Source organism: Lampris incognitus, chromosome 4 (assembly GCF_029633865.1).
Source record: "Lampris incognitus isolate fLamInc1 chromosome 4, fLamInc1.hap2, whole genome shotgun sequence".
NCBI classification, from domain to species: domain Eukaryota; kingdom Metazoa; phylum Chordata; class Actinopteri; order Lampriformes; family Lampridae; genus Lampris; species Lampris incognitus.
This window is the reverse complement of record NC_079214.1, coordinates 29,435,579-29,459,937: the sequence shown is the minus strand read 5'-3', so window position 1 is coordinate 29,459,937 and position 24,359 is coordinate 29,435,579. Positions and strand designations below refer to the sequence as shown.

The 24,359-nt window shown below is 43.8% G+C and overlaps 1 protein-coding gene across 1 annotated transcript in view; it reads right to left on the bottom strand.

Moving 5' to 3' along the window:
- smyd3 (SET and MYND domain containing 3) overlaps window positions 1-24,359 on the bottom strand; it is a 148,135-nt gene that overhangs the window by 97,292 nt on the left and 26,484 nt on the right. The window contains exon 5 of the mRNA XM_056279327.1: window positions 23,749-23,903. Coding sequence (XP_056135302.1) covers window positions 23,749-23,903 — 155 coding nt within the window. The remainder of the gene's footprint in view (window positions 1-23,748; window positions 23,904-24,359) is intronic.

Below are 24,359 nucleotides of genomic sequence, written 5' to 3'. Positions count from 1 at the left end.
GGATATTTTCTTGGCACACTTTGGGCCCCTTAGTACCAATTGAGCATCGTGTCAACGCCACAGCCTACCTGAGTATTGTTGCTGACCATGTCCATCCCTTTATGACCACAGTGTTCCCATCTTCTGATGGCTACTTCCAGCAGGATAACGCGCCATGTCATAAAGCTCGAATCATCTCAGACTGGTTTCTTGAACATGACAATGAGTTCACTGTACTCAAATGGCCTCCACAGTCACCAGATCTCAATCCAATAGAGCACCTTTGGGATGTGGTGGACCGGGAGATTCGCATCATGGATGTGCAGCCGACAAATCTGCAGCAACTGCGTGATGCTATCATGTCAATATGGACCAAACTCTCTGAGGAATGTTTCCAGTACCTTGTTGAATCTATGCCACGAAGGATTAAGGCAGTTCTGAAGGCAAAAGGGGGTCCAACCCGGTACTAGCAAGGTGTACCTAATAAAGTGGCCAGTGAGTGTATACCACCTCACTTGGTGCAATCATGGTTCTCGTACCATTGCTATGCTGATGATACCCAACTCGTCTTGTCATTCCCGCCTAATGACCTCACAGTATCAGCATTGATATCGTCATGCCTTGCTGATATCTCTGCATGGGTGAAAGAACGCCACCTTCAGCTTAACCTATCTAAGACTGAGCTCCTTGTCATTCCAGCCAGTCCATCCATACAACAACAGATCAATATCCAGCTCTGATCAACCCAACTCATGCCCACAAAATCTGCCTGAAACCTTGGTGTCATGACTGATGACCAATTAACCTTTAAGGTAAGCATGTACAACTTTTTGCATATCGGCAATTGATAAAAATTACCTAATTTTAGAGATTACCTTGAGCTGGAGAAAGCATGACGGAACAACATGTTTGATTTGATTATCAAAACTGAAGTTAGCATCGAATATTACCCCTAGATTCCTAGTAGCCTGCTTAAGACTACCTGACAGATCACCAAGATTAGTACCAAAAGGGCTGATGGAATTTGGAGGACCAAACAGAATGACCTCAAACTTATCATTAAATTTAAGAAAATGTTCAGACATCCGGGATTTAATGTCAAAGAGGCAAGATTTGAGATTTGCTAGGGTGCTAGGATCTGTGGGTTTAAGTGGTATGTATATCTGAGTGTCGTCAGCATAAAAATTGTAAAACGCATCATGATTTTGAATGACCTGGCCAAGGGGCAGCATGTATATATAGAAAACAGAAAGAGGCCAAGAACTGAGTATTGAAGGACACCACATCTCAACTAAGCCATCGAGGAAGTAGAGTTACCCAGAACAACAGAAACAGTGTATGTTGGAGCGGTAACAGCATAATAAACTAAGAGTTGAGCCCTTGATGCCAACTGAAGTCTCTAAACAATGTAAGAGGGTACTGTGATCGATTGTGTCAAAGGCAGCACTTAAATCTAAAAGAACTAAAATCGAGCAATCATCTCTGTCTGCAGTCAGCAGCAGGTCATTAGTAACCTTAACTAGAGCTGTCTCAGTACTATGAAGTGCTCTAAAACCAGACTGGAAACTGTTAAAAACACTATCAGTGTTCATAAAAGAAATCAATTGAGATGAAATTACTCTCTCCAGAACCTTAGATAAAAAAGACAATTTGAAGATTGGTTTGTAGTTACTTAAGGACAGGGGATCTAAATTAGGTTTCTTCAGCAATGGGTGAACAATGGCATGTTGAAAACTGTCTGGAAAAGAAACAGAGGCCAGAAAATTATGAAGAATTTGCAGAATAACTGGGCTAACTGTTGAAAATACCTCCTTGAGCAGCTTAATGGGAATGATGTCTAAGCTACAGGAGGAGTTCATATTGGAGACTGTACTCTCTAACACTGAAATTGTAATTGGTTGAAACTGGGTAAAAGAGGCAGAATTAACATGGGGAATGGAAAGAATGCAAGGGCCAGGCTGGATATGGGACCTGATATTCTCCACCTTATTTACAAAATTAGGGAGAAATTAGGGACAGCTCAACATCATGTTCAAAAAGAGAAGTGGAGGAACCATTAATAACAGAATCAATTACCCTATAGAGAACTTTAGGATTGTGGTTATTTGTAGATATCAATTCAGAGAAGTATGCTGATCTCGCATCCTTAACTGCCTTCCGGTACTGCAGGACTAGCGTTGAGAATGCGAGAGTGTGTTTTAGAATGACAGAGTGCTCTCTGGTGCTCATAGTATGTAAACATGGCAAAGAGAAAGCAATGCTGCTATTGTTGCTGTCAAGTGGAACGACAAAACCAAGGAGAGGTTTGTTGGACAGTGGTAACAATACCCCTACCTTTCTGACATTTCCTCGAGGGAGGACCATGACAGAGTCAAAAAATATGGGCTAAATGATGGCGAGAAATAGCGGAGGCACTTCAGCAACCCAGTGAGTAGGTGGTTAAGCTATGGCTAGGTTATCATTCCCCTTAGCACCAGCCACAACAGTATCCACAATTGTTTTTTCTCTTTTCTTTTTTGTTTTGGAACACAAGACCACCGGCATCACACACAGCATTTCTGTAGCCATGATTGATAATTTCTTGACCCTCCTCCCTGACGACCTATGAACTCGTGCAAGATCGTGAGAGGCAGCATATGATGATTGGTCTGTCATACTACCAGTCTCCTGGCAAAGACGCAGCAAGAATGTATGGCACTATGATTGCCTAATCTGACATGGCGACCATTGTGAAAGACAAAAATATTGTGTAGTCTGATCTTGGCTCAAGATACCCAGGCAGTTTGTCAAGAAGTGCTTTGTAAATATACACTCACCGGCCACTTTATTAGGCACACCTGTCCAACTGCTCGTTAACGCAAATTTCTAATCAGCCTATCACATGGCAGCAACTCAGTGCATTTAGGCATGTAGACATGGTCAAGACGATCTGCTGCAGTTCAAACCGAGCATCAGAATGGGGAAGAAAGGTGATTTAAGTGACTCTGAACGTGGCATGGTTGTTGGTGCCAGACGGGCTGGTCTGAGTATTTCAGAAACTGCTGATCTACTGGGATTTTCACGCACAACCATCTCTAGGGTTTACAGAGAATGGTCCGAAAAAGAGAAAATATCCAGTGAGCGGCAGTTCTGTAGGCGAAAATGCCTTGTTGATGCCAGAGGTCAGAGGAGAATGGCCAGACTGGTTTGAGCTGATAGAAAGGACACAGTAACTCAAATAACCACTCATTACAATCGAGGTATGCAGAAGAGCATCTCTGAACGCACAACACGTCGAACCTTGAGGCAGATGGGCTACAGCAGCAGAAGACCACACCGGGTGCCACTCCTGTCAGCTAAGAACAGGAAACTGAGGCTACAATTCGCACAGGCTCACCAAAATTGGACAATAGAAGATTGGAAAAACGTTGCCTGGTCTGATGAGTCTCGATTTCTGCTGCGACATTCGGATGGTAGGGTCAGAAATTTGGCGTCAACAACATGAAAGCATGGATCCATCCTGCCTTGTATCAACGGTTCAGGCTGGTGGTGGTGGTGTAATGGTGTGTGGGTTATTTTCTTGGCACACTTTGGGCCCCTTAGTACCAATTGAGCATCGTGTCAACGCCACAGCCTACCTGAGTATTGTTGCTGACCATGTCCATCCCTTTATGACCACAGTGTTCCCATCTTCTGATGACTACTTCCAGCAGGATAACGCGCCATGTCATAAAGCTTGAATCATCTCAGACTGGTTTCTTGAACATGACAATGAGTTCACTGTACTCAAATGGCCTCCACAGTCACCAGATCTCAATCCAATAGAGCACCTTTGGGATGTGGTGGACCGGGAGATTCGCATCATGGATGTGCAGCCGACAAATCTGCAGCAACTGCGTGACGCTATCATGTCAATATGGACCAAACTCTCTTAGGAATGTTTCCAGTACCTTGTTGAATCTATGCCACGAAGGATTAAGGCAGTTCTGAAGGCAAAAGGGGGTCCAACCCGGTACTAGCAAGGTGTACCTAATAAAGTGGCCAGTGAGTGTATAGAATGCAGGGCCGTGCCCTTCTCACTGCCAACGACAGCCACCCAACTTTCTCATATAGTATACAATGATGCGTTCGAGAGCCATCCCCAGTTATGAACCGAAGGGTAGAATGATAGACTGCATCAAGAGATTTAAGGGTAGAGGCAGGAGAATGCATATAAATTACATTGCCATAGTCCATAACAGATAAAAAAAAAAAGAAAGTTGACTGAAAAATTTGCTTTCTGTAATTCTGGGTAATGCATGCCTTATTTCTACAAAAAGAATGCCAGTCTAGTGAAATTGGAAAGGCTTTCTGCCTGTATGTTTTCTTCCTCAGCCAGTTTGTTTACTCCAACACAGGCTCATATAACATACATTATACCCACTGACCTTTAACAATACGCTGTGCTTTGTGTGTGTGTGTTTGTGTGTGTGTGTATTTGAGAGACAGTCAAACAGAGAAAACAGAGCAGTCCAACTGTGAATGGTTTGCCTTTTCCACGGACATCCATCAACTACGTACCATTAGATTGCCTTTTCTTCCAGGGTTATTGAACTGTTGTGATCATAGAAATGGTCCGAGTAACAGCAACACAATGGTTCGTCTCCACTCTTTCCTCTCCCTCCTCTCCTCATCCAGAAATAGTCTGTGTTCCCTCACCTGTGAAACTAGGGTGTCCTTGACTCACAAGGACGTTACTGCACTCTCTATGTGTGCGCATGCGTGCAAGTAAGTGTGTGTGTCTGCATGAGTGAGTGTTACAATTTTACATGTCTTTCTCTCTCTCCCCCCTTTCTAACACCACAAGACTCATAGACTAATCAGTCAATATCAGGGAAGTAGTCATTACAAGACATGCGTCTTGGGTGTTAGAAATGGATTACATGTAGCCTGAAGCAAAGCAGAACTCCGAATACACACATGCATGTGCATGCACACACAATACACAAAAACACACACGCATACAGAAAGACACAATACAACTGATGAATGCAACTGTATACTGACATATACACACTTGCACATATACCTGCAAGCTTGTAAGGACATATTAAAGCACACACCTCAAAATTGAACAAGAACATTCACCAATACACACCAAAACAAATGCACATACACACATTCACACACATGTTGACATACACGCTGCCTGGAGGGATGACCTGACCATTTGCTTATCGCCTCTACAGATCACAATGTCGACATATATATCAACACACACGATGGCAGACATGCATTCAAACCAACACAATGTCAGGGTATGCAATTGCTTCTTCATTTATTCAACAGAGGTACACACAAACACAAACATAAACACACACATGCCAGTAGATGTAAGATGGTATAATTACAGCGGGAAGCTCCTTTAATAGACTCCCTCTCCTAACAGTCCTGCTGAGTGTACAGATGTGTGTGTGTGTGTGTGTGTGTGTGTGTGTGTGTGTGTGTGTGTGTGTGTGTGTGTGTGTGTGTGTGTGTGTGTGAGAATGCGAGAGAGAGGGGGGGGAATCAACAGAAACAATGATGGACAGAATGAAAGCAAAGGAAGTGAGACGAAGTGACAAATTTAAAGACGGAGTACGAAAAAAAATCTGACCTTTACTCACTTCTCATATTCTAATGCATAAATCAAAGTTTGCTTTCTTTCCACCCTCTGTCCCTCTCTCGCTTTCAGCATGCTCATGATTCAACTGTTCTTCTCCTTCTCATATACTCGTCTTCTTGCCTTTATCTTCACCTTCCCCTTTTCTTCATAATATGAAGGGAGGGTGAACGAGTGGCAAACTCTTTCAACCCCCTCCTTCTTTCCTCTCCCTTTACCTCCACCTCTCTCCCTCATAGATCCTTCTCTTTCTGGCTCAGAGAAACTGCTGACATGACTAAACCTGCTCTGCTGTGGCGTGATTAGATCAATAAAAACACTTTCACTATGTCATCTGCACACACACACACACACACACACACACACACACACACACACACACACACACACACACACACACACACACACACACACACACACACACACACAAGCACATGTGCACAAATGCACTCACACAGTCTGCTAGAACAAATATACACACCATAGTGTCATCACCTGAGCCGCCACTTGCCCCTGTTTTCTATCATAGGTGTTAACAATGGGAGGTATACTGCTTTGATATGACATGTGGTGCCCAGGAGGTCAAAATGTATGTATGTAGTATGTATACATCTCTACCATGAATGGTTTTGTAAACAAAAATCTTTTTTATGGTTTATATTTGATATGACATGAAAAGTGTGTATTGACATGAAAAGTGTGTGTGTGTGTGTGTGTGTGTGTGTGTGTGTGTGTGTGTGTGTGTGTGTGTGTGTGTGTGTGTGTGAACACATTTCCAGATGCAGGTGAGTAACCATATCCCACTAAGCGAAGACATTTTCATTTGAACTCAAAATAGGGGAAATAATATCCTTTAAAAATCTGGCTGTGGTGACAAAATCCTGACCACAAGGTTTCCATGTTGACTTTTGGTACTGATTAATTTTTAGCCTTATACCTGTCCACTCCGTCCACTCCTGAATGGGCTTTTCCTCCAGAGGAACCATTAGCCCCTCCAGGGCTCTAGTCCTGAATAATTTCTATCCAGCCCTGCCCCTTTTGATGTCTGTATATGTTTTTAAAATCTAAGAATGGTTCTGTGACAGTCCGTACTCGGGTGCAGCTGCAAAATATCAGTAATTTTCTAACATCTATTTCTATCTATTGCAGTAAAGCTGGAGCCAAATGACCCTGGACATGCACACCAGCTGCACTGTGGACACTAGTCTGAGGAAAACAAGTCTGTCAATATAGTGTCAGGAACAGTAGTCTGTGAAGTGTGTAGTTTTAGTTGGTGATCCTCATTTGGTAAATTTGGTGCATTCATGAACTGTATGGTGACTGTGTTAATAAATCCCAGCTCGTCATGTGGCTGGGAGGTTCGTATCCCAGACTCGCCTTAACCGGTCACGGCCAGAACGTCCACAGGGTAAGGCATTCATTAGGCCACCCTTACCCGAGGGATAGTGGGTGTAGAGCGGTGTAGTGTTCGGGGACTCGTTGTTCTCCAGCGACCCCTCTGGCCCATCCGGGCACCTGCAGCCAAGCAAGCGAAAGCATTCTCCCTACGTCTCCTTCGCGGCCTGAAGGTAATGCAATCCATGTGAGGAGGCTTCAGCGTGTAAACTAGCGAGAGCAGCCAACACGAGTTTGAGGGAAGCTGGTGTTACGACTATCTCCTTCCTGTGGAAACGTGAGCCAGGGGAGTTATTCGACAACAGTTTCGGCCATATGCCATTGGGTTAATCGGGTGGGATAAGGGGAAAAACTAGATTTTTTTTTTTAATCCCAGCTGGTGTGTGCAACCCAGTGATCCCTCTGTGTGTGTGTGTATGTGTGTATGTGTGTGTGTGTGTGTGTGTGTGTGTGTGTGTGTGTGTGTGTGTGTGTGCACGTCACTGTGTGTGTCCATATTCAACTTCACTCGCACTCTCTGCCCGTCCCTCCACTGAGCAGTGAGAGAGCAACACGCAGCACCAACAGTATTGAAGTTGTTTCCTTTGTTTTTGTGGTTTTATTGCAAAATTATCATGGATATACTGGTTAATTATCATGGATTTTAAAGGCTTAAGCACCACAGGAGAACGAGATGATTAAAGGCTGTTTTGGGTAGCAGTCAGTTCAGCCGGAGATTTCTACAGTGCAGCTATTTGAAGTTTGTGCAGGGCAACCTCCAGAGCATTGATCACAGAAGATTGAATCAGTTCATCTGGACACAGTGTTTATTGACAGAAACGTTTCATCACTCATCTAATGCCCCTTTTCCACTACATGGTACCGGCTCAACTCGCCTTGACTCGCAGAGTGTCGTTTTCCATTACCGTAACAGTACCCCCTCAGTGTAGCTGGTCTGAATTGATTTTGGTACCCACTCCAGTTTTTTTGGAACCTCGACAAAGGTGGTACCAGAAAAGTGGTAACAGTTACCAAAATGCTGGTAATTTCCAGTAATGAAAATTAAAAAGTCGAGTCGAGTTGAGCCAGTACCATGTAGTGGAAAAGGGGCATAAGTGACCACTTCAGTCTCAGCTGACTGCAGGTATCCCCATCCTTATAAACAGTACAGTGGCATAACGACCAAAACCAGCGATCAGTTTCATATGCAAATATGGGTGTGACCATTAACTAGAGTTACAATGGCCATGTGTACTACTCACACAGGACTGAGGAATAATTGCAATCACAGCATAATAAGATGGTGACAGATGTACTCTTAGCCCCCCCCCCCCCCGGTTAACATAGATGGCCTCTTTGACTCCCTGTTCAAACCAGCATTCCAGGATGTGCACATCCTCATCCTTGAAAGAGTGGCCATAGGCCTGTAGATGGGTGGAGACTGCAGAGTCCTGGCCTGACGTGTTCGCTCTTCTGTGTTGTGCCATCCTCTTGGCCATCATCTGTTTGCTTTCCCCAATGTACAAGTCATGGCAATCCTCCTGGCACTTAACGGTGTACACTATATTGCTCTGTTTGTGCCATGTTATGCCACTGTATTGTTTATAAGGGTGGGGATACCTGCAGTCAGTTGAGACTGAAGAGGTCCCTCAGATGAGTGATGGAACGTTTCCCCCAATCAATACTGTGTCCAGATGAACTGATTCATCTTTCAGTGATTTCCTTACCTGGATTATTGAGCATGCATAAAGACGTCCAGAGTATCGACTTAGTTTGTATGTCTGATGTAGATTTGTTAAATAGCCATCTCAAGGACTCTTAATGCCTCTTGCTGTGAACAGCCATAAATATCAATTACAAAAGTCTTTGTTGATAGTGATCCTCATCTTCATCTGTAGGTGTGTGAAAATGGTGCATTTAGCTGTTGATTTGTTGTTGGTTTAGTCCCCAGTGTCCACAAATCCTAGAGAAGCCCTGATGTCTTCCATGTACTGAGAACCAGGTTGGACTGAGCAAAAGCAGTGTTGGGTGCTAATGTGGCTAACTGTGTGTGATGGCAAGACCCATTGTTTCCTTTCATTTCACAAAGAGAAAGCGTCACAAAGGTGTCATTTAATTTCACAGTGATGGATTAATGACATCTAAAACTCGTGCTTAAACACACAAGCATGGGCACTCATTCACACCCAAGCCAACAGAGCTGTCGGCAAATGACATCAGAGCTGTGTGGTTGCTAAATGTTGGGGCTCCATTACCTCAATTTTTTTGTCTGTATGGCCGTATTTCACGGCTTGCCACGGTATTGTCCAACCCTCAAGATGTGAGGAACCTCAATACAAACAAGCAAAACACAAATGCAAAGACACCCACAGAGACACAATGCAAGACACTCACACACGTGGAAATTAATAGTTCACATTCACGCCCATCATCGCTTCTATTGTTACATCAGAGAGATTAAAGACGACAGGATAGAGCGAGAAAGAGACTAAGTTCAAAGACAAATAGAGGTAGGGAGACCAAGTAAGAAGGATAAAAAGACTTCATCGCCTAAATAGTCCCATTGTTAACAGTCAGTCTATATCACCATGGCAACAATAGCCACTGGCCAATGGGATTTGAGCTGAGACGAGGGCTGTGTGTGTGTGTGTGTGTGTGTGTGTGTGTGTGTGTGTGTGTGTGTGTGTGTGTGTGTGTGTGTGTTTGAGACCTTCATCTGGAGAGTTTAACTACTGTGGAAAAACACATACAGGCGCACACACGTATGCCCACCCATACACTGGTACACATGCACACACATGACATGAACACACACACACACTCTCACATGTATATGATAATACGGCAGCTATGTGGCACATAAAACATGGCACAGGCATTTACCAACAAATGATCACGTTTAAATGCAGAGCCATGTTCAAAGCACACACAACACATGCAAATGCACACGCTCACAAACAAAACATGCACACACACACTGTTGTTTGTGTTGTTGTCATGTGTGTGTGATGCTATATCAATCCAAGTGTCAGAGAGATGTAAAAGAAGAGAATTGGATGAGAGACAAGGAGAAGGAGAAGGAGAAGGAGAAGGAGATACTGGCCAATCCGGTAGACAAATTATTTGACACCAGTGAAAACTGCAAACGTGTGCAGATTCCACATGGCTGTGTTGAGTCTGTATGTGTGTATGTGTGTGTGTGTGTGTGTATGTGTGTGTGTGTGTGTGTGTGTGTGTGTGTGTGTGTGTGTGTGTGTGTGTCCTGAGTCCTTGTTATTTTCCATTTCTCTCTTGTTTCTCCATGTCCTCCTCTCTCCATCTCACTATCTTTCTGTACATATGTGGGCATGGAGAAACACCACCAGTGTAGCACTAGAAATGGGAGAAGTTATCTTCTGCAGTTATAAATGCAAGGCCACCTTAGAAGTTGGAGAGAACTTAAATTAAGTTGCTCTTTATTTGTCTATTTTGTTACACTAGATATTTATATATTTTGTTGCCTACATTGCCCAGACAGGGAGAAGTACAGCATCAACTGTAGGATAGGGAAGGTTAGTTGGGGTGAAGTGCCTTGCAATGGTATGACTGCATCTGGGATCCTTAAACTAGCAACCATCCGGTCATCAGACCAGGCCAAACCAGGATTGTTCAGCCAGCTCTGGGGTTCAAACCAGCAAACCTGACACACTTACTTACTTCCCTTACTGCTAGGTCATAATGATCTTCGGAAAAACTTGAACCGCTTTTGGGGCCTGTCACTCAAAACTGAATGACAGCAAGGCGACATTTGATTCATGACAGTTCTCTGATTACTTCTCCTCTTCTTTATTGAAGATTCATAATACTGGACATCTAATATTGTTCTTTCATGAAATGTAAAAAGGAAAAAAGCTGATCCAGCTTTCTGTAAATAATAATAATAATAATTATCATCATCATCATCATCATCATAATTGTTTTTGTGGACAGGAGGAAGATTGCAATTATGCTCAGGTCTCCTCATCATAGCTACAGTGTAGTGAAGGTGTATTTGTGTGGCTACATCCTAAACTCGTCCCTCCCACCCGCTGTAGCTGTCTGTACGGCCACCACAGCGGCAGCCTCCGCCTCTTTGCTGGATTTTTTTGGCGCTGTATTCTGGTTCGTACAAGTATGACTAAATGTTAGATTCTTTCAAAATAACATTTTGAGAGCAGGAGTACGAGCGAATTACTTTTTTTTTTTTTTTGCTTTTCTTTTTCCTCGTATTGAAATTGAAGTCTAAGCGGCTCAATAAATACAGGACGCAAAGGGTAGAGAAGCAGAGAACTTGGGGCTTTAAAGCCAGTCAGGTGTACTGGCTTTGAACACTGGCTGCACTGACCGTGGATGGCACTGAGGGATTTGGTGCTTGGCAAGAGTTGAAAGAGAGGTGGGTTGATAAAAAAAAAAGTAAGAGAGAGGGAAAGATGGGGAGAAAGAGAGAAGGAGAGATACAGAGAGCGAATCGGGAAAGCAATGAGAATGGGAAAGAGAGGGAGCCAACTCCAAGCAAGCTCATTTATATTCATGACGTGTAATGAAAAGGATTGATGGGTAAGCGTTCTTAAGATGGATACTTGCAGGTGTACAACCGTTTGTGCCATCTTTTAAGATTACTGTGCAAGGTGAGGCATGGGTTTGTGCATTGAGTTGGAGAGAGAGGGACAATCAGGAGTAGCTCAACTGGTCCATGAGGCACACCTGTACCCATTTGTCCTACAAGTGTGTGTGTGTGTGTGTGTGTGTGTGAGAATATATATGGTTGGGCAGACACTGAGAGGAGCCCTGGGAATGCTGAAACGTGTGTACACCTTTGAAATGGTGCATTCAGCTCCTGCATACAGAATTGTAAAGCTTGTGGACCATCCCTGAAATGGCAACTGAGCACTAGGCTTTCCATAAACTGTTGTTAGTGTAATAAATCTCTCACAGTGTACATGAACCCCTCTTTAACAGTGTGTGCGTTATACTATAAGTGCCTTAACTTGTCAGTGTTACTTTACATGCTGTTCTGCTTTAATTAAATGTGAACAGCAGAGGCAGGCAGGAAAAGCAGGGAAGCGACCGGGGATGATTGGACACGGGCCATGACACAGACTTGAACCTGTGTCCTTGCATGATGGTGGAGACATAAGCCCAAGCTGACAAGATTTTCTGACCCTGAACTAATTTTTGTTTGAGATAGCGCAAGTACCAGTTAACTGTTTCAGGAAGTATCTACCATGCAGGGGTGTCAGTGAACAGTTTACTTCAACCCCATTATCACCGGGGAAACTGTTATACAGCAGATTATGACCTCTGACCTCCCTGGAGGAGGGGTGAGTAAAGAGCTAAATTTCCCTTTAGCATCAATGAGGCAAATTGTCATTATTTAAACTCATTACTGTTAGTTGTAGTAATAGTAGCAGCATGACAAGAATATATTTGACATCAACACGTGTTGCACAATGGGAAGGAGAATGAAGCTAAAATGAGTGAAAACCAGTAAAACTGTGTATCACACACACATCCTTTGCCAACATCATTTGATTAACCTTCCACCAATCCAGATGAGGCTAACAATTCCCCACTTTTCAGGGAACCAATCATTATGTTAACTATTGTCCAAGGGACTGTGTGCAAGTCCCGGGGCATTTCTGTTGCTCTGTGTCTGTGGCCACTTTTCCAACTTCCATCAAATATTCCAAGGCCTCTGAAGCATGTTGTGTTTGTATTTCAGAGGAAAGCTTAATATATTCACTTTGCATTGATTCGTTCATGTGTAGTCTTTCCCTCAGCATGTCTGGCTGTTCACAGACAAAGCTATCTGGGAAAAGCAATGACACATGAGAGCAAATGAACCAATCACATGCATGTGTTTCTGTGTGTGTACACGGGGTATGCACACACATACACGGGTTTGTTTATATATCCTCGTGGGATAAGAATTTTTACAATCCTATTTCCTTAACCACCCAACATAGAATTAACCCTAACCCCTCCCCTAACACTAACCCCAACCATTACCCTAAACGTAACCCACAGATTATCCAAAAACAACCCAAATTTAAACCCAACCTTAACCCCCAACTTTGATCCTGAGCCTAATTCTAATGCCAACTAAACCTAAGCCTAACCATAACCCTATCCCTAAACCTAACCCCTAGCCTAGAAATAACCCTTTTCCTCCTAAACACACACATGGGACGGAAATGGGTAAAACGGAAGCCATCAGAGCATGGGAGGGGAGAGAGAAATGGCGAACAGTTGATGAGCAGTTTTTCGGTGGCCAACATCATAGCTGATGACGCCGACCAACCCACACACACACACACACACACTTACACAAACCTTCAGTATAGCAACCAACATGCCATTAGTCCCTCCCCCCCAACCAAAGGACAGCAATTACTGTAAATATTGGACCAACAGTAAAGAACTGAGAAATGAAAGCGGGGAAGATGAAGGACAGAAGAGAGATAGTGGACGTAACAGCTGGAACCATGCAATGTTCATTAAGCCAACCCAACCCCCAGCTCTCTCGCTCTCTCTCTCGCTCTCTCTCTCTCTCTCTCTCTCTCTCTCACACACACACACACACACACACACACACACACACACACACAAAGAAGGACATCCACATTTACCAATGCACACACACGCACATACACAACACATCTGGACACACACATTAATGAACACATACAGAAATGCAAACCTCTAGCAACACATTACTGCTCAAATTACTTTTCAGAGAAGGACAATGAAACCTACGTTTATATTTAAATTCTCTTAGGCTCCTCTCCTCCCCTCACTTTTTGTGATTTCCCCATCCTATTCCTCTGCTTCTTCTCATCCCATCTCGTTGAATCTAGCCATCCCTCCTCACTCCATGCCCTCGCCCTTTCACGGCCTCTTGCTGTCTTCTTGCTTTCCTTCTCTCTTTTCCTTTCCTTCTTTCCTCATGTTCTCCTCTCATTCCTATTTCTTCTTGTCTCTCTCCACGAGTACATGCCCTCTCCTAGGTTCTCCCCTCTATTTTTCTTCTTCCTCCCCATTAGCCCCCCCCCCGACACACAAACACACACACACACACACACACACACACACATACACACACACACACAAACACCCCAATGTCTAAGTCAATTAAAAAAACGGCTTTTATTCTGTCTGTCTATTATACTGTCTACAATTGCATACACAACGGACTTAAAGTCATTACACTAAGCTGTGTGTGTGTGTGCATTTCTGTGAGTTTGTGCGTGTACGTTGGTGTGTGTTTGCATGTTTTTATGATTACACTAAGCCTACGATAATTAGCTAGAACCCATGGCACTGCCAGCTACAATGGCAGACCAGGGACGTAATGAAGAGATAAGGTTGAACATACTAACACATTCACACAGCTCTATATACTGTAATGACAACACACACACACACACACACACACTCTCTCTCTTTTTCCCCCTTTCATTCCACCGTTCCTCCCTTCATTTCCTTCCCCATTTTCTTCCTTCATCCTTTCTTCCTCCCTTCATTCATTCCTTTCCTACCTCCCTGATGTTAGAAGATATGTGTTACTCCTGCATGACAAGTTCAGAGACTGTTAACTTTCCCATCTGAAAAGGCAGACGAGTGAGCCAGGCTGTCTACAGATCATTTAGCTGCTCAACAGATGGCTCATTAATATAAAGGAAAGCCCCGAGAATATGCACACCTACACACTCAGAGCAAACTAAACCTTGGGTATCCATGTGCGCACACACACACACACACACCCTATCCACCTACAGGTATGCATACACACACATACAGCATAATGAAAACCCCCACTCACACACAAGCACTTAAGAAATTACACCTACACACCCAGAGAGCCAAACATATAATTTATTCTTAAGAATATTTTTATTCATAATTTAGACCAAAGGTATGTCTAGAGAAAATGCTCATAAGCAGTCACAAAAACGGACACACAAACACACGAATACACACATTCAGTACACAGACAAATATGTAAACACAAACACAAAGAGTGTCTCAACAAAACCACACATTGAAGCCTGCACAGTTTACAGCAGGGGTGTACATTTGTTCTGTAGTCTTTAATACAAGCATCCGGTGAGTGTGTGTGTGTGTGTGTGTGTGTGTGTTTGTGTTTGTATGTTTGATAAATCATTTCCATGCATAGGTAATTTACAACTATATCTGACATACTTTTCCATTTGGAGTGTGCTGCGTTGGTTAAATCAGGTGTGTGTGTGTGTGTGTGCGTGCGTGTGTGTGTGTGTGTGTGTGTGTGTGTGTGTGTGTTGCAGCCTCATATACACAGAACCATAAATACGGCTGTACGTCAACCTTTTTATAGACAATGTCCTCTCCCCTCTTCCCATCCCTCTTGCCTTCTATTTATCATTTCCTGTTTGGATCATCTGTCTTCCTCCCTCTCTTTCACTACGTTTCTCTTACCCCACTCCCTAACTCTTCTTCCCTCATCTGCTTTTCTTCTCCGTTTCTCTCCATCTCCCTCATCTTTTTCAAAGCTCCATCACCTCCATCACCCCCCCCCCACACACACACACACACACACCACAGCCAACTCATAGGCTATCCTCCACCCATGTACAGTACTATGTGAAGCATAGCACAATCTTGGATATTACCATTTTTAATATGCAATTTCCTTTCTTCCAGATTATTTTATTCAATGTATGACTACTGCAAATTGCCACTTAATGTTCTGTATCAACATTCCCACAACATAAACCTTCCTCTAAGTGACTTTAAGTCAATATCATTTCCATTCTTACTTTCATTTTGTCAAAATCAGTTTTCACTGTATTATTCCATATTAGCTGCCTTCGACAGACATTTCAATAAAACTATCAGTCATTTTAATATTAGCACAGTAACCATACCTATTCACACACGCATGTCAACTGTCAATGTAATTTCAACGTAAACACGGCGACTAAGCCCATTCACAGTATTCCTCTGCCCACTTTCCTTTTAGCCAGTTGCTTTTTTCGCAATATATATTTCAGTGGAAAGAGAGAGACAGAAAGCAAGGAAGAAGGAGACAGAGTGAAAAGGTGTATGTGTGTGTGTGTGTGTATGATTGCACGTATCATCGCGGTGTTGTGTATATCATCTCTCGTCTTCCACTGAAATACTTCCATGTATTTTCCTGCTACATGTGAGTGTTTTTGTCGCAGGTGTTTTCAAAGTTTCGATGGCTTCAAGCCTTTATTTTACCGAATGTGGTCTCCAGACAGTGAACACACTTGGGACATCATGTCCATCCTTCCTCTTGCCTGAGGCGATTCTCTACTCCATGTAAGCAGGCTCATACTTAGGAAACTGAGCACTGGCTTGACGTGTCTTTTTTTACTGCTGAGCAACCTTGGTTCTCCTCCTCTTTTTTGGGGGGGGATTTTTCCCCTTTTTCTCCCCAATTGTACCCAGGCAATTACCCCACTCTTCCGAGCTGTGTCCTGGTCGTTGCTCCACCGCCTCTGCCGATCCGGGGATGGCTGCAGACTACCACACGCCTCCTCCGATACATGTGGAGTCGCCAGCCGCTCCTTTTCACCTGACAGTGAGGAGTTTTACCAGAGGGATGTAGCGCGTGGGAGGATCACGCTATTCCCCCAGTTCCCCCTACCCGCTGAACAGGCGCCCCAACTGACCAGAGGAGGCGCTAGTGCAGCGACCAGGACACATACCCACATCCAGCTGCCCACCCGCAGACACGGCCAATTGTGTCTGTAGGGACGCCTGACCAAGCCAGAGGTAACATGGGGATTAAAACCGGCGATCCGCATGTTGGTAGGCAACGGAAAAGACCGCTATGCTACCCGGACGCCCTCTCCTTGACTGTCCATCTTTTCAGAGATGTATCCATTTTAAAGATGGGCCAAATGTCACACTGGCTAATCAATTCATTATTCATTAAATACAGTGGTGCTTGAATGTTTGTGAACCCTTTAGAATTTTCTATATTTCTGCATAAATATGACCTAAACCTCATCAGATTTTCATACAAGTCCTAAAAGTAGAGAAAGAGAACCCAGTTAAACAAATGAGACAAAAAATATTATACTTGGTCATTTATTTATTGAGGAAAATGATCCAATATTACATATCTGTGAGTGGCAAAAGAATGTGAACCTCTAGGATTAGCAGTTAATTTGAAGGTGAAATTAGAGTCAGGTGTTTTCAATCAATGGGATCACAATCAGGTGTGAGTGGGCACCCTGTTTTATTTAAAGAACAGGGATCTATCAAAGTCTGATCTTCACAACACATGTGTATGGAAGTGTATCATGGCAAGAACAAGGGAGCTTTCTGAGGACCTCAGAAAAAGTGTTGTTGATGCTCATCAGGCTGGAAAAGGTTACAAAACCATCTCTAAAGGGTTTGGACTCCACCAATCCACAGTCAGGCAGATTGTGTACAAATGGAGGAAATTCAAGACCACTGTTACCCTCCTCAGGAGTGGTCAACCATTAACGATCACACCAAAACCAAGGCGTGTAATAGTCAGCCAGGTCACAAAGGAACCCAGGGTAACTTCTAACTAAAGGCCTCTCTCACATTGGCTAATGTTCATGAGTCCAACATCAGGAGAACACTGAACAACAATGGTGTGCATGGCAGGGTTGCAAGGAGAAAGCCACCGCTCTCCAAAAAGAACATTGCTGCCCGTCTGCAGTTTGCTAAAGATCACGTGGACAAGCCAGAAGGCTACTGGAAAAATGTTTTGTGGACGGATGAGACCAAAATAGAACTTTTTGGTTTAAATGAGAAGCGTTATGTTTAGAGAAAGGAAAACACTGCATTCCAGCATAAGTACCTTATCCCATCTGTGAAACATGGTGGTGGTAGTATCATGGTTTGGGCCTGTTTTGCTGCATCTGAGCCAGGCTGGCTTGCCATCATTGATGGAACAATGAATTCTGAATTATACCTGCGAATTCTTAAGGAGAATATCAGGACATCTGTCCGTGGACAGAATCTCAAGAGAATGTGGGTCATGCAGCAAGACAATGACCCTAAGTACACAAGTCGTTCTACCAAAGAATGGTTAAAGTTAATGTTTTGGAATGGCCGAGTCAAAGTCCGGACCTTAATCCAATCAAAATGTTGTGGAAGGACCTGAAGTGAGCAGTTCATGCGAGGAAACCTAACAACATCCCAGAGTTGAAGCTGTTCTGTATGGAGGGATGGGCTAAAATTCCTCCGAGCCGATATGCAGGACTGATCAACAGTTACCAGAAACTTTTAGTTGCAGTTATTGCTGCGGGGGGGTCACACCAGATACTAAAAGCAAATAAATGCAAAGGTTCACATACTTTTGCCACTCACAGACATGTAATATTGGATCATTTTCCTCAATAAATAAATGACCAAGTATAATATTTTTGTCTCATTTGTTTAATTGGGTTCTCGTTATCTACTTTTAGGACAAATGTGAAAATCTGATGATGTGTTAGGTGATATTTATGCAGAAATATAGAAAATTCTAAAGGTTCACAAACTTTCAAGCACCACTGTATGCCAGCTAGCTTACCTCGTTGGTGCACTGGAATGAAAGCAACTTTGCACTGTGATGGATGCTGACAAACACATAATGTATAATTCTATTCATAAACCTAAACCTCTTGTTAATGGGTTAACACATTCTAGCATGTGTGTGATGTTTATTTTTAATTAGATAAATAATAATTTATAAATATATATTCTTTTTTTTCAAAGAAATAAATGTCCCCTCCCCACCTGGTGCCACACCCCTAAAGCCAATGCCTAAGCATAACATGGCCGGTAGCAAGTGCCAAATTAGCTTTTCTCTGTCCAGAACTGTCAGCCGTGTCTCTACAATAGTTTTGGGAATTTATTTCTTTGCACAGTCTATCTTTGAGAGGAAGCTCAGTCTTTGAAAGATGCCATAATCTAAAACATCAACAATGTTTATCATGAAACGATCGAAGTCGTGGTTTGATTTTTCTCACGCAGACCCACTCAGACTTCTTTTTGTTTCATAGTTCTGCTTTAAAGATTAGTGGAAATCTCGTAGTAAATGCTCAAACAGAAAAAAAATCAGTTCAGAATGAGTAAGGAGGAGGAAAGAAGTATGACGGGTAAGTAAAAAGGTGAAATAGACACTGTACACAAGAGTGAGTGAAGGCGTGTGAGGGAGCACACGACAGAGGAGCGGGTTTAGAGGAAATAAGGATTGTGCGTGTGTATGTGAGGCCATGGAGGCGTATGTGTTTTATGGGGTAACATGCCGGTTGTGCAAGGAGGGTGTGTGAGAAAAAGGTCTCCATGCAACAGGGGCTGATCCAGCATAACAATAGACTCACACAAAACAAAGACATTTCAGCACATACATGTGCACACATGTGCGCGTGCGCGCACACACACACACACACACACACACACACACACACACACACAGGGTATAGAAGCCAGTTTATGAACACATCCACACATGCAGACATATACAGCAGTAAACAGATACAGAAAAACAATTGCTTATATATAAGCACACATGGAGCAATACACATACATGTGTACAAAGGAACAGAGTCATGTACAATCACATAAACACACACACACACACACACACACACACACACACACACACACACACACACACACACACACACACACACACACACACACTTTCTCTCTCTCCAGAGGAAGTTGCTTGGGGGAAGCAATAAAATGTGATGCAGCCAGATCTCATCCGTCACTGGTTATTGCACCACTGCAGCCTGACCACTACATACTACATACACACCCCCCCCCCACACACACACACAAATGACTGCAGACCAAAGCAACACACGATGGACCGACCAGAAATGGTGCAGACATGTGGTGTTAGTGCATGCAACCATACAATTTACAATCCTACAATATCATCCTAGTTCATGTAATGTACATGGCAATAAAAGAAGTTCTGATTCTGAATTTCTGCTATGGACAAACATACTCACGTGTACTCACACACATACAGAGCACATGCAACACAGGCAGCCTTCCTTGAAAGTCCTCTAGGGTATGTTTAGAGTAGTAATGATCCTGCAGCATTATTTCATTGCTTGCCCTGTTGTTGTGATCGTGTGTATGTGTGTAACAGTAATTGTGTTGTGGGGATAGAACAGCTATTAACATAAAGAACGGTTTACCAGTGCAGCACACAATTCTACCATAGACCACACATACACATACACACAAATCACCTATGTTGTTGACAACACAGAACATTTTGAATACACAATAAAAGGGTCATCATTTGTTATGTACTTTAGCCATTTGAGAGGGAGAGAGAGGAAGAGCAAGAGAGAGAGAGAGAGAGAGAGCATGGGAGTGTGGAACCAAGTAGCAAGGGAGAGAGAGGAGGAAAATGTGGATGTGGACAAAGACGCGACGATGAGGGAATAGCAGAAATGGAAGGAGGACAGAGAGAAACATGGAGAGAGGAGCATGTTAGCGATAAACCACAGGAAGGTGAAAAAACACGAAGATAGAAAATAGAAAATTAAGTAAAAAATAGTAGGGTTAAGTTAGTCAGAGAAACAAGAACTCATGCAGAGAGAGGGAGAAAAAAAAGAGGATGGAGAAAGGAAAAGATTTCCCTATCCAGAGCTGTTCGTGTAATCACAGTGCTCTCTACTGGCAGCCTCTGGTATAGCATGCCAGTTACATGGTTCAAAACACAGCGACACCGGTCAAAGATAACTGATGCAGGCCAGGAACTGAATAGAAGCAACGAAACCCATCGAAAGCATCATAAAATAAAAAAATAAAAAACAAAAGAAAAAAAATCAATGAAAAATCGAAAACTAAAACTAGATTACTCTGCTTCCCGGCAAGGGGGTCAGAGGGTGAGTGAGAGACAAGAGAAAGTGGGGAAAGAAATGGTGGTCAAAGCAAAGCAGGTGTCATTTGTGTGTCTCCTCAGGATGCCTGTGAAACCTTTGTGAAACTAATCCGTTTCAAAAAGAGTGTGTACAAGTCGGGGGCGTCCAGGTAGCGTGGCGCTCTATTCCGTTGCCTACCAACACGGGGATCAGCGATTCAAATCCCCGTGTTACCTCTGGATTCATTGGGCATTCCTATAGACACAATTGGCCATGTCTGCGGGTGGGAAGCTGGATGTGGGTATGTGTCTTGGTCGCCGCACTAGCGCCTCCTCTGGCCAGTCTGGGCACCTGTTTGGAGGGGAGGAGGAACGGGGGGATGGCGTGATCCTCCCATGCAATACGTCCCCCTGGCGAAACTCCTCAGTGTCAGGTGAGAAGAAGCAGCTGGTGACTCCACATGTATTGGAGGAGACATATGGTAGTCTGCAGCCCTCACCGGATCGGCAGACGGGGGTGGAGCAGAGACCCGGACAGCTCGGAAGAGTGGGGTAACTGACCGAATACAATTGGGGAGAAGGGAGGGGGGACGTGTATGAGTCAACGACACTGTACCTGTGTGGCAAAGACCAATGAAAAGCTCACCCTTTTTTTTATTATTTCTGATTTTTCCGTTTTTCTCCCAATTTAGTGGCCAATCGCTCCCTATTCTAGTACAAACACCCACCCTCGTACTGCATGCGTTGGCCAACTGCATCTCTCCGGCCAGCAGTCTCGAAGGAGACGCCTTGCCACTTCCATGACAAGGCGAATCGAGGCCGAACCACTGCTTTTCCGACACACACAGAGACGCATTCATGTGACCAACACAAGCCGACACCGCCCCCCTCCCGAAGACAGCGTTGCCAATTTTTGCTGCTTCATCGAATCCGGCCATAGTCGGATCTGACGAGACCGAGGCGCAAACCCCGGTCACCAGTGGCCAACTGCATCGACACAAAGCCGATGCTTAGACCGCTACACCACCGCGGACCCTAATGAAAAGCTTACCCTAACAGCACATGGGGATTTCTGTGTCATTCTATGTCACTCATTTTTTGTGTTTAAATGAGTTTGTTCATGCATGCTACTACCGGTATACTGGTAACTTGACTAGGCTTATTGGAGCGACCTAAATCACTACACAAACACACATACAAACACACATGTAACCTCAGAGTTGTGCATACTGACATCATAGCTTGTTGGATATCATACACCTTTACGCTATAGTGCTATATGTGTCTGTGCTACTGAATAATGCTTCAACCAAAGGGATAATATTTCTGTCCTCTGCACCAACGGAATGAGTTAGGGGGTAAAAAAAAAACCTGTAAAATGACCCGAAAGCCCCAGAAACCAGGACAAAAATCAAACACACACCTCCACACACATATTGACTGAGAAAGAGATCCATCGCTGCTTTGAATGTGAATCCAAATTAAAGGAAAAAGTGGTCCAAGATTTATCCGTTAGACAATGAAATAAATGGTAAATGAGCTGCATTTCTAGTCTACCGACCACTCAAAGCACTTTACAATGTATGCCTCACATTCACCCATTCACACACACATTCATACACTGATGGTGGAGGCTGCCATGCAAGGCACCAACCTGCTCATCAGAAGCAGTTAGGGGTTCAGTGTCTTCCTCAAGGACATTTCAACACGCTCTCTGCAGGAGCTGGGGATCGAACCAGCGACCTTCCGATTACTCCACGACCCATTATACCTCCTGAGCCATGCCGCCCCTAACTGAACACTGACCATGGACTTCGTTGGTTGAGCCCTTGCTACTCACAAAAACTGGAAATAAGGAAAAACAGCAAGTGAGCAAGACAGACAACTACAGCCTTAACATTTCTCTCCCACTAAAGGGCTGACAGAAATGTTTGTGCGCACACACACACACACACACACACACACACACACACACACACACACACACACACACACACACACACACACACACACACACACACACACACACACAGGGCTAAAACATAATGCACAGTATGTCAAGAATTTTACACTGAAGAAATTAAGATAAGTTATCAGCATAAACAAACAAATAAAAGAATAATGATAATATACATTTTTCTTTTGAAACATGAAATACTGTAGTTTCTTGAACATCTATTCTGAAGTGTGGACAATCCTCAACATTCAGGGCTTAGATTTTTATTACTAGATTATGCTTATTTGCAGATTTCCTGTTTGTTTTATGGTAATGTTCTCAGCTGATCTCGCCCGGCTGTTTTTAATTACTATTTACCCAAAGCACTTAATAAAGTCATGCCCCGCAGTGATGGTCCGCAACACACAAACACTCATAAACACACACCCCCACACATACAAACATTACATCGTTAAAATCTGATACAAACTAAAAGAAAATGAGCAAGAGAGAGCGAGAGTGCGAGAGAGTGAGAGAGAGCAAGAGAGAGAAATTTAAACACACATGGATGCCCACATAATGGTTTGTGGTTTATATTCCCATGACAGCAGGTGGCGTGTTTTAAGACAATAAAGCCTCAGGTTGTTCCAGGAAACACACACACACACACACACACACACACACACACACACACACACACACACACGCATCATCATCATCATCATCACAGATGCCAATAAGATCTTAAACATATGTTAGGGTTACACACACACAGCCAGGCCATATGACAAGCAATAAGCAGATGCCTCCTTATGCTTTTGTGTGCACATGAGCGTGTCTGGACATTTTTGCGAGTGACGGTATACCTGAGTTAGCATATCTGGTTATATCTGTAAGCATTTGTGCTTGTATAATGTAGCTGTACATTCATGACCTTACTCGTGATTTTATTTGTGTTTAGCCCACCTTCGCAAGGAGACTGAGGGGTTCTTGGCAAGATGGCGGTAGTGCTGATGTCATTTCCTGTTCAAAGTTCGGCACTTCCTGCTGCAGGTAAAGCTGCAACATGGAGGCCAGCTGAGACAGACCTTGTCTCTTCTGCTCTGACATAGAAGCCAGATCTGTGGGAAGAAACGAGGACACAGGGTCATAGATGCACAGCACTACTGATTCCAAGCAAGTAAGGTCTTGGTGAATCTTTTTTTTTGGGGGGGGGGGGTTGTCTTTTCTCCCCGATTGTATCCGGCCAATTACCCTACTTTTCTGAGCTGTCCCGGTCACTCCTCCACCCCCTATGCCGATCCAGGGAGGGCTGCAGACTACCACATGCCTCCTTCGATACATGTGGAGTCGCCAACTGCTTCCTTTCACCTGACAGTGAAGAGTTTCACCAGGGGGACGTAGGACAGGGGAGGATCCCGCTATTCCCCCCAGTTCCCATCCCCCCCCCCCAAACAGGCGCCCCTGACCGACCAGAGGAAGCGCTAGTACAGCAACCAGGACACACCCACATCCGGCTTCCTGCCCGCAGACACGGCCAATTGTGTCTGTAGGGACGCCTGACCAAGCTGGAGGTA